The sequence below is a fragment of the Solanum dulcamara genome, chromosome 11 (genome assembly GCF_947179165.1).
Source record: "Solanum dulcamara chromosome 11, daSolDulc1.2, whole genome shotgun sequence".
NCBI lineage: Eukaryota > Viridiplantae > Streptophyta > Magnoliopsida > Solanales > Solanaceae > Solanum > Solanum dulcamara.
In genome coordinates this window covers 46,866,092-46,877,446 of record NC_077247.1, presented here as the reverse complement: position 1 = coordinate 46,877,446, position 11,355 = coordinate 46,866,092, and the positions used below count along the sequence as shown (strand labels likewise).

Below are 11,355 nucleotides of genomic sequence, written 5' to 3'. Positions count from 1 at the left end.
CTTTCTTCTTGTACAATCATCATTCCTTTTCTCTTTCTCTTCTCCTTTTTTCACTTCAATTTGATTATTCCAAAAGGAAAAATGAGACCTAAGATTTATCTGTTTGGAGATTCCATCACTGAAATGTCCTTTGATTATGGTGGATGGGGTGCTTCTCTTGTCAAACACTTCAATCGCACCGTATATATTCAAAACTCCTTCTCTTTTAATATTCTTTATTTATTTATTTATTTATTTATTTATTTTGTTGATGATTTTTGTTTAGGCGGATGTGGTGTTAAGAGGGTATAGTGGGTATAACACAAGATGGGCATTGAAGGTGTTGGATAAAGTTTTTCCGGCGACTCAGAAGTCGGAATCGCCATTGGCGGTGACGGTTTTCTTCGGAGCAAACGATGCGTCTCTTCCTGAAAGATACTCTGGTTTTCAGCACGTCCCTATTGAGGAGTATAAGCACAATCTTCACTCCATTGTCGCCTTCCTTAAGGTACCTTTCCTTCTTTTTCTTCTTGAGTTGGGGAAATAGTATTGGATATTTAGCCATGTTTCATCTTGAAATTTTTAAAAAATAATTTTATTTTTAAAGTGGAAAATAATATTTGATAATTAGAGTTATATTTAATTATGAATATAAAATAGAGTTGTTTTTGACTTTTCTATAAATAATTTGGACCCAAAAAAATGAAAATATCTTTATGTTGATTTTAAAATTCAAGTTGAATTTGGAAATTACATTGCAAAACAACAATAATAATTTATTTTTTAAAAAATTGGGGTTAGGGGAGGAAAAATGGGAAGGAAAATACAAAATAAGATAAAAGTTTAGATAGTCAACTAACTAATTAAAAATATTTTTTCAAGTTCAACTAAAAAAAAGTGACAAATTTCATGATTATTTGCCTTTTTAGAATCTCAATTTATTATCTTAACTTTTATTTTATTGATAAAAAATTAATTTTTCAGGATATAATTCCTCTAGATAAGTTTGTCTCACCACACTCGCAAATATCATAAATTTTGTTCACTTTCGTTACTGATTGATTATACATTGGGATTTACAGTTTTTGAAATTTGATGAACTTGTTGACGATTTGCACTATTTTTCTGCTAAATATAAATAAAATAAAATACGGCAGCTGTAATTGTGCTGGAACACGTGCGTGGATTGATTTTTGAATTTTGTTTGGTAGCCCAATCAAATGCTTCTATTTTTTAAAAAAATAAGCTAAGCGAACACGCTAATAATATTTTTTTCTTTTTAAATATTGTCTTTGCTTTTGTGTGCTGTATGATTGCCTTCGTTTACCATCGCTTATGAAGTTTTTGTCCACTGAATGAACTAGCTGGATTTGTTTGGAATAGGCACAAAAATTTGCTCAAAAGGAACGATAATAGATACTTAGGTGCCGTAGAAAAATATGAATTTTTTAAAAAAATTAGTGTTTCGTCATATAATTTTTTATTACTTGACAAATATATTTGACAAACATATCAAGTTTTTAAGTTCTAGAAAAAACTAGGGTGTCATTTTACCCAAATAGTTTTTGGGAAAAACATGAAAAAAATTTAAAAACTAGTGTTTGACCATATAATTTGTCATTACTTGACAAATATATTTGGCAAACATCCAAGTTCCTAAGTTCTAGAAAAAATTAAACTTGGGCCAAGTTCTAATATTTGAAAAGTTTTAAAAATTACCCCACATTTTTATATTTTATAAAACGTCCATCATTTATTAATTCCAATTAATATTTATCTACCAATTTATTCTATTAACGTGACCAACCAACACCATTAAATAACATTTTTATCTACCTCCTCCGGAAAAGAATAGTTTGAGTGACAAAATTGAAAAAAAAGTTTGTTATCAATTATGTTATAAAGTTTTTTTTAATGGAACATGTTCATTATATAATGATAATACAAACTTATGAGTATTTTTAATAATTTTTAAAACTTACATGTAAAAAATAATATTTTTGAAATAGTCAAATATTCTTGAGAAAATTTAAACGCATGATGAAACTTCACCAAAAAATAACTTGCTAAGAATATTTAGAAATTTGGAGCCAAACGGTGACTTATAGTAATAGAAAATTTAATTAAAAAAACTGAAGAAACATAGATAAATTATATATAGTAATAGTCTAATAGCATATTTCATTAGAAAAGAAATGAAGAAAATATAGATAGCAAATTATAATAATAGAATATTGGGTTCATTAGAAAACAAATGAAGAAAATATATTTTCCCTTTTTACGGTTCAAGAGGTAGGCGAACATTACATTGAGGGATGTATGCCCTTTTTCCTATTTTTTTTATTTACTATTTATATCTTTTCCGAAGGCAATAAAAATAATTACAATCTCATAATTGATGATCAGTTCATTTAACATTTTCTTTAGGAGGACAATTTTTTGCTTCTAAATTATGTACTATTAGATAGACTAATACCCTCTTCTTGTGGGTGACTATATCAATTCATGAAAATCTCTTTTTAATGCTAGAGTACATTACTTGTATATACGATAATATCGATCGTATATATACAATTAATGGTCAATCTTAGGGTAATTGCATTGACATTATTACGTCCTCACATACCCCTTTAACTGTCAATGAAATATTTACATTACTTGTTCCGTCTCAATCTATATGATACTTTTTGCTTCTTAAAATTCAAATCATATAAATTTTAACCAACCTTTCTAAATATATTTTAAAATAAATTTCTTACATATAGTCAAGTCCAAATAAGATGTGTTATCCCAGAGCAAATATGCTTGCTTTTACTCTAATTAGAACCATAACTCAAATATGCTTGCTTTTACTCTAATTAGAACCATATTATTAGTATAAACTTGTGTATAGACCCATTTTCTCTTCATTTTCCTCCACAATGCAAGGACTTTCACCAAGCTCTGTATGTCCTCCAGCAACGTCATGAATTAATATTTGGGTAACCCACAAATTGCGAGTTTGTGTCTCTGTGTGTTTATCTGATATGACGCCCGAGCTTAATTCACCCCCAAATTCTAGGAGGGAGGATTGTCTAAGTTCATATGAACTGAATGTCAGTCTATTTCCCAATCAATGTGGAACTTTGATCCACTCTAACATTAATAATGTGGGGACGACTAGGGAACTATACTATGTGAATTGTTTGCGTGCAAGAATGTGACCTAGTGGTTAATGAAGTGGTTGAGAATCGTGAAGTCTCAAATTTGAATTCTAGCAAAGAAAAAAACCATTTGATATTTTCTTCCTATCTGGCCAAACTTTAGTGGATAGAATTATTTGGTATTTGTTCAAGTGGAAAGTAGTAGGTATCCCGTGAAATTAGTTGAGGTGCGTTCAAGTTGGCCCAGACACCACCATTAATACAGTAAAACCTCTATAAATGCATATGCTTGGGACTGAAAAAAATATTCATTTATCGAGATTATTAGTTTATCGATAAATGCATAAAATATTTATTTATTGATAAATAAATATTTATTATTTTAGAGAGTATTTTGTAGTTTGTGCCATAAGAAAGAAAAAAAAATTGAATTAAGAATTTCAAAAGTTTAAATCTAGAAAACTAAAAAGTGTTGTCTTTGCATATTTATTATTTAAATCTAGAAAAACTTAACGAATTTAGTGAAGTTTAATGTTTCTAATTGTATTCATGCATATAGAATATGAAGAGATTTTATGTTAACTATAAACGAAAAAAGCTAGATGTTTAAAAATCATAATTCAAATATAATGTCTTCTCATCATTTGAAAGACGTACAAAAATCATCTTTAACCAATAAAATAAGAAATGCAATATGTGAGCATAAGAAAAAGAATTCAACTATTAGCCAACAAGATTTGCAAGCATGGGTAAAACAAAAGTTTGATTTGACTATTAGTCAATCAACAATATCGCACACTCTCAAACAGTCGGCAGGGTATTTGTCAATTGAAATGAAAAATAGCGATGCCAAAAGGCATAAACCAGCAAAATACCCTGATTTGGAGAGTTTTGTACGAGTGGTTTCTTCAAATGCAAGAGAAAGTGAACATGTCAGGAAAAATTATCCAAGAAAAATCAAAAGATCTTTTCCTGAAAATGTATGGTGAAACTAACCCAGAATTCAGCTTCTCTTCTGGTTGGTCAGAACGTTTCAAGTCAAGATACAGAATCAAGTCTTACAGACGTTTTGGTGAAAGTGGTTCAATTATCATGGAGAACATTGAAAACGAATTGCATAGCATACGGTCAAAACTAGATCAGTTTGAATTGAAGGATATTTATAATAGAGAAAATAGCCAAATGCCCCTCTAACCTATTATCTGATTCTCAACTATCCATCTATACTTCAGGGGAGTCCTATTAGCCCCCTAAACTATTTCAAAATGGAATTAACTTCACCCTAAAATGTAATACCCAAATTTGTTGTGTGCGGTGAAACACACGCTCCAACCCATATTTAACATGTGTATTTTTTATTTTTTTTGTTTTTTATTTACTTTCTTCCTCATTCTTCTTCTTTTAATCACATTTCAGTATCTTTTCACCTTTTAAAATAATATTAAAGATTCTTCTAAAGATAGCTAAAATGCAAAAAGAAGGGTCAATTTTTTGAAAAATCTTATCAAGAATCTTCTTCTAATGATGAATTCGAACAAAAAAGAATTGCTGAAAATACAAATTCATCAAATGGGTTGAAGAAAAAAATCAACCTTTTGCAAAGGATGAACAAGAAATTGGGTTTGATGTATTTTTTTTTGATAGTAAATTGGGTGTAAATAAAGTTACAGATCTAATGTTTATTTTTGGGCAATTTGAAATATTGATTTGTATAAATGAAAAAGATGAAAAGTGAGGTAAACTAAGATGAAAAAATTGCCGAAAAAATTTGACGACAAATTCATCTTCTTAGTTTTTGGCTTCGTCTTCTGCGTCGATTATTTTCTCACCATCACTGGCATAGTCAATCCATCAAAGATAGAAGTATTTTGGTTGTTGTTTCTTCTTTACTATGGAAGTGGTGAGGAAAAGTAATTACCATTTACCTCCATTAAAGTGGAGGTCATTTTGTTTTAAAAAAATAAATAAATGAAAAAATAAATATAAATTATTTAACTATAAAAAAAATGTAATAAAATTATGTTTTACATGGCCTTTTGCTTCTCACTCTCAAAGAGTGTGAAATGCACTCTCTGTGCAAATTCAGCATTTAAGGGGTAATTTATTCCACCTTAAAATAATTTAGGGGTGTTATAGGACTTTCATGAAATATAAGTACGTAATTGGAAATTTGATGATAGATTGGAGGGGCATTTGACTATTTTCTCTTTATAATATGGATGAAACTGGACTATTTTACCGATTGGAAGCTGATCATTCATTTGCTACTAAGCAGCTTGAAGGTCGCAAAAAAGACAAAGAGAGAATTACTCTTGCTCTCTGTTGTAATGGTGATGGATCTGACAAATTACCATTGTGGATTATTGGTAAGTTTGCAAATCCTAGATGCTTTAAAAATGTGAACATGAACAATCTTAATTGCATGTATAGATCCAACAAGAAAGCTTGGATGACTGACTTGCTTTTCGAAGAATATGTTAGCTGGTTTGATAAGAGAATGAATGACAGGAAGGTTTTGTTAATAGTAGACAAGTGCAATGGTAATAGATTTGACAAAATACTATTGTGGATTATTGGTAAGTTTGCAAATTCTAGATGCTTTAAAAGTGTGAACATGCACAATCTTAAATGCATGTATAGATCCAACAAGAAAGTTTGGATGATTGGCTTGCTTTTTCAAGATTATGTTGGTTGGTTTGATAAGAGAATGAATGGTAGGAAGGTTTTGTTAATAGTAGATAATTGCCCAGCTCATCCAAAGATAATTGAAGGCCTAAGAAATGTAGAGTTGTTTTTCTTACCTCCCAACACAACGCCTAAGATTCATCCATGTGATGCTGGGATTATTCGAGCATTCAAAGCTTATTATCGTCGTGGTCTTTATTTCAGCATCCTACAAGGCCTTGAGGTTGAAACACTAAATACTGAAAAAATTAATATTTTGAATGCTATTAATTTTGTTAACTTAGCTTGGAATTTTGATGTGAAAGAAATAACAATTGCAAATTATTTTCGGCATTGCAAGATTCGGTCGGAAGAAAACAATGCTACCGAACCACGTTGGTAAATTAGATGAAGGTATTCAAGAATTAAATGATGTCATCTCTAATTTAGCCTTCAGAAATATGATGGATGTTGAATATCTGTTGAACTACCCTAACGAGAATGATACAATTATGGAATCACCTACAGAGGAAGAGATTATTCAATCTGTAATGAATAATGATGATGAGAATGATCCTGAACAAGATGATAGTAGCATTGTCTCACATGTATCGTCAAATGAGGCATTTCAAGCAATGGCTACATTGTCAAACTGTTTGGTACAATACGACCAAAATATTTCGGAAATTGTGTTCGCTCTTCAAAAAGTTAAAGATGAGATTAATTTTGGTTTTGGTGGGGAAAAAAAAACAATCAACTATAAAATTATATTTTAAAAAGAAATAGTTATTGATCTAGTATTATTAACTGATTAAATATATATAAATTCTTGATATATTTTAGTAATTATTACTTTATATTTTTTCTAGGCCTTTAATATTTTATTTTTAATTATTATCTAATGCATTTAGCGAGAATATTACTTTACTGTAACTGGCCTAAATTAAAATCAGAAAAAAATATTTATTTAACGAGATTATTACTTTAATGAGATTTTAAGCATATACTAGCTTTCACAAATTAAAGTTCTGGGACTATGTGACTAGGTTTGCATACATAATCAATTGCATATTGGGCCATATTGAGATACAATTGATCAAGTATGCAGTATACAAACAAGAAAAAAAGGGTACGAGGTGTCATCTTCAATTCTTCATTAGTATATTGCCATGCTAATAAGAACGACACGTATATATAGTGAAGAATGATTCATCAGGTTGACTGGTCCATGAATTGGAATTATTTGTGAGTAAAATCTTTCTTGGATCGATGAAAAAGAAGAAAAGCGCTCAGAATTGCGTTATGACGTCTAGGCAAATATAATTTACACCAAGAATTGCATGAAAATGACAGGGCACTCCATGTATTGCATAAAGAAACAGCAAAATTTAGTAAAATAATTAGACAAGTGGGGAGCAACGAAAGAGACTACTGGGCCTTCTATTTGAACACTTTTAGTTGGCACTGTTTCATGCTTATTATACTGATCAATATAAGCAAAAGAGAGGCTCCTGCTTTTACCTTGAGAACTACATACACTAAGGATCCACCAAGCCCCACTTTATACTTTTTTCCTTCCTTACTTTTTCAAGTCTTGTAGGGGTAATTTGGCATAATTAATCCCTACATATTTGTGCAAAAATAATTTAATGTTTGGTTCAACGTATAAAAAGACTATCACATTATTTAATGCAATAACTGTGTGATAGTACAGTAAAACCTCGATAAAGTAATAATTTCGCTAAATGAATATTTTCTCCAGTTTTGATTTGAGTCAGTTATATTAAAGTAATATTCTCGCTAAATGCATTAGCGAATTTATATATATATTTAATTAGTCAATAATACTAGACCAATAACTATTTCTTTTTAAAATATGATTTTATAGTTGATTATTTTTTCTTCCCACCAAAACCATAATTAATCTCATTCTTAACTTTTTGAAGAACGAACACAATTTTCGAAATATTTTGTTCGTGTTGTACCAAACAATTTGACAATGTAGTCATTGCTTGAAATGCCTCCTTTGACGATACATGTGGGACAATGCTACTATCATCTTGTTTAGGATCATTCTCATCATCATTATTCATTACAGATTGAATAATCTCTTCCTCTGTAGATGATTCCATAATTGTATCATTCTCGCTAGGGTAGTTCAAAAGATGTTCAACATCTATCATATTTCTGAAGGTTAAATTAGAGATGATCATTTAATTCTTGGATACCTTCATCTAATTCACCAACTTGTGGTTCGGAAACATTGTTTTCTTTCGATTGGATCTTGCAATGCCAAAAATAATTTGCAATTGTTATTTCTTTCACATCAAAATTCCAAGCCAAGTTAGCAAAATTAATAGCATTAAAAATATTAATTTTTTCAATATTTGGTGCTTCAACCTTAAGGCCTTGTAGGATGCTGAAATAAAGACGACGACGATAATGAGCTTTGAATGCTCGAATAATCCCAGCATCACATGGTTGAATCTTAGACGTTGTGTTAGGAGGTAAGAAAAACAACTCTACATTTCTTAGGCCTTCAACTATCTTTGGATGAGCTGGGTAATTGTCTACTATTAACAAAACCTTAATTCCTGCCATTCATTCTCTTATCAAACCAGTCAACATATTCTTCGAAAAGCAAGCCAGTCATCCAAGCTTTCTTGTTGGATCTATACATTCAATTAAGATTGTTCATGTTCACATTTTTAAAGCATCTAGGATTTGCAAACTTACCAATAATCCACGATGGTACTTTGTCAGATCCATCACCATTGCAACAGAGAGCAAGAGTAATTCTCTCTTTGTCTTTTTTGCGACCTTCAAGCTGCTTGGTAGCACGTGAATGATCAGCTTCCAATCGGTAAAATAGTCCAGTTTCATCCATATTATAAATATCTTTCAATTCAAACTGATCTAGTTTTGACCATATCCTAGGCAATTCATTTTCAATGTTCTCCATGATAACTGAACCACTTTCACCAAAACGTCTGGAAGACTTGATTCCGTATCTTGACTTGAAACGTTCTAACTAACCAGAAGAAAAGCTAAATTCTGAATTAGTTTCACCATACATTTTCAAGAAAAGATCTTTTGCATTTCCTTGGATAATTTCCCCTGACATGTTCTCTTTCTCTTGCATTTGAAGAAATCACTCGTACAAAACTTTCTCTAAATCAGGGTATTTTGCCAGTTTATGCCTCTTGGCATCACTATTTTTCATCTCATTTGACAAATACTCTGCCGACCTTTTGAGAGTGCGATATTGTTGATTGACTAATAGTCAAATCAAACTTTTGTTTCACCCATGCTTGCAAATCTTTTTGGCTAATAGTTGGATTCTCTTTCTTATGCTCACATATTGCGTTTTTTATTTTATTGGTTAAAGATAATTTTTGTACGCCTTTCAAATGATGAAAAGACATTATACTTAAATTATGATTTTTTTAAACATCTAGCTTTCTCTTCATATTCTATATGCATGAATACAATTAGAAACATTAAACTTCACTAAATTCGTTTAGCTTTCCTAAATTTAAATAATAAATATGCAAAAACTACACTTTTTAGTTTCCGAGAATTAAACTTTTGAAATTCTTAATTCAATTTTTTTTTCTTATGGCACATACTGCAAAATAATCTCTAAAATAATAAATATTTATTTATCGATAAATAAATATTTTATGCATGTATCGATAAACTAATAATCTCGATAAATAAAAAAAAAATTCGATCTCAAACATATGCATTTATAGAGGTTTTACTCTATAGTGGAACTGCACCCTTAGTATTTGAGTCTTGCTTTGGACTGGAGAAGACCTATATCGTACCATAGATGTGTGTGTAACATTCTGAACAATTTTATAAATATATAGTTTTGAATCCAAAATCTTAAAAAACTAATAACTTTGAATCCATCAAGTTTAAACGATGAATCCGCCTGTACTTTTTTGATTGAGGGAAGTATTTGTCATTATCCAAAGAGTCAATGACTATAACCCGTTCACAGAAATCACCTACCATATTTCAAAATTTTCAGCTGTTTCTGCATGTTTTTTAATTTAATCTTGTAATTTTATAGCCATCCATGTGTGTATATTCTGGACTTAATAGTAATAAGGTTATGTACTCATTTTGAAGATTCACTTGGCTATTTGTAGGGGAGATGGCCAACAACTGAAGTTATCCTCATTTCACCTCCTCCAATTGATGAACCTTCGAGACTCCTGTAATCTTTCTATATATATGTTTCATGATTCTTTGACTAGAACAACATGATGAAAATATTATTATTTTTACTTTTCTTGAAACTCTGATGTTTAATTAATTCAAACATATGTAGGTATCCTTTTGCAGAGAACAAATTGGGACTGCCAGAGAGGACAAATGAAGCTGCTGGAAACTATGCTAAAGCATGTCTAGCTGTTGGTGCTGAATGTGGGGTCTCCGCTATCGATCTCTGGACCAGAATGCAACAAATTCCCCGCTGGCAAACAGCTTGTTTAAGGTAATCCCCTTCACTGTACAATGAAAGAATTTTTATGATTTTACTTTGTCATAAAAATTCTGATAATCTAAGCTGTTTCCCTATCATAAAATTTCAATTCTTGTAATGTTTGTATTTGAATCCTACCTATCGGAAAGCATTGCCCACTCATATTTGGATACGATTTACAAACATGCATGATCTTCCCCGAAAGTAGTACATTGTGATGTCAAATGATATTTTTAACACAATGTCTGTAAAACTCCTTGTTTAATCCTAGGATTCTCTTTTGCTCTCTCTCTTTTTGCATACTAGTTTTAAATGATGTAACTTAAATACACTGAACGATGTAAAGAATATTTACATTAACAAGAGTAAATTTACATGTTGTAGCTTCTAACTTGCTTTATTTCCAGGTTTACAAATTTCACTAATCATGAGTGGATATCTATAGTTATCTCTTTTAATCACAACAAATAGTTTAAAATTTCCGTTTACACTGTCAACTTGTACAAGTTAAATTATTTTCTAATAGTCTCACAACATTTATCCATTTTCGATGTTACGTTGCAGCGATGGTTTGCACCTGAGTCAAACAGGCAACAAAATTGTGTTTGAGGAGGTCCTCGAGGCTCTTAAAAAGAAAGGGTTGTGTTTGGAAACTCTACCAGTTGATCTCCCACAGATTAATGAAGTGGATCCAAATGATCCCCTCAAGTCTTTTGAAGGAATATAGTATCTTAAAACCCCTCTTCTCTTTTTCTTAATCAATAATATAGTTTGGAATAACTTTTATCCTATTTTGAGAAGAAAAAGACCGTGTATTGTTTATTGACTTGAAAATATGGATGTTCAAGTAATTTCTGGTAGTATGTCCTAGCTCAAAGGAGTATGTGTTTTATCATATATAGTTGGAAGTTAATTTGGCTGTGGAACAACTCGTGTTGTTAGTATTTTTGGGGGTAACAAGTTTAATGGGGTGGTCAGTTTTCTACTTGATAGAACCAAGTAGTTTTTGTGCACACCCTTAATTTATATTAAAATTTCCATTTAATATATATAAATAATTTATTTTTTCTGAAA

The 11,355-nt window shown here is 30.5% G+C and overlaps 1 protein-coding gene across 1 annotated transcript; it reads left to right on the top strand.

Moving 5' to 3' along the window:
- LOC129875186 (GDSL esterase/lipase At5g45920) lies at positions 1-11,355 on the top strand. Its single transcript, XM_055950627.1, has 5 exons — positions 1-180; positions 266-487; positions 9,947-10,014; positions 10,129-10,293; positions 10,846-11,355. Exons 1-5 carry the CDS (start codon positions 82-84, stop codon positions 11,006-11,008), a joined length of 717 nt encoding a protein of 238 aa, XP_055806602.1. The 5' UTR covers positions 1-81; the 3' UTR covers positions 11,009-11,355.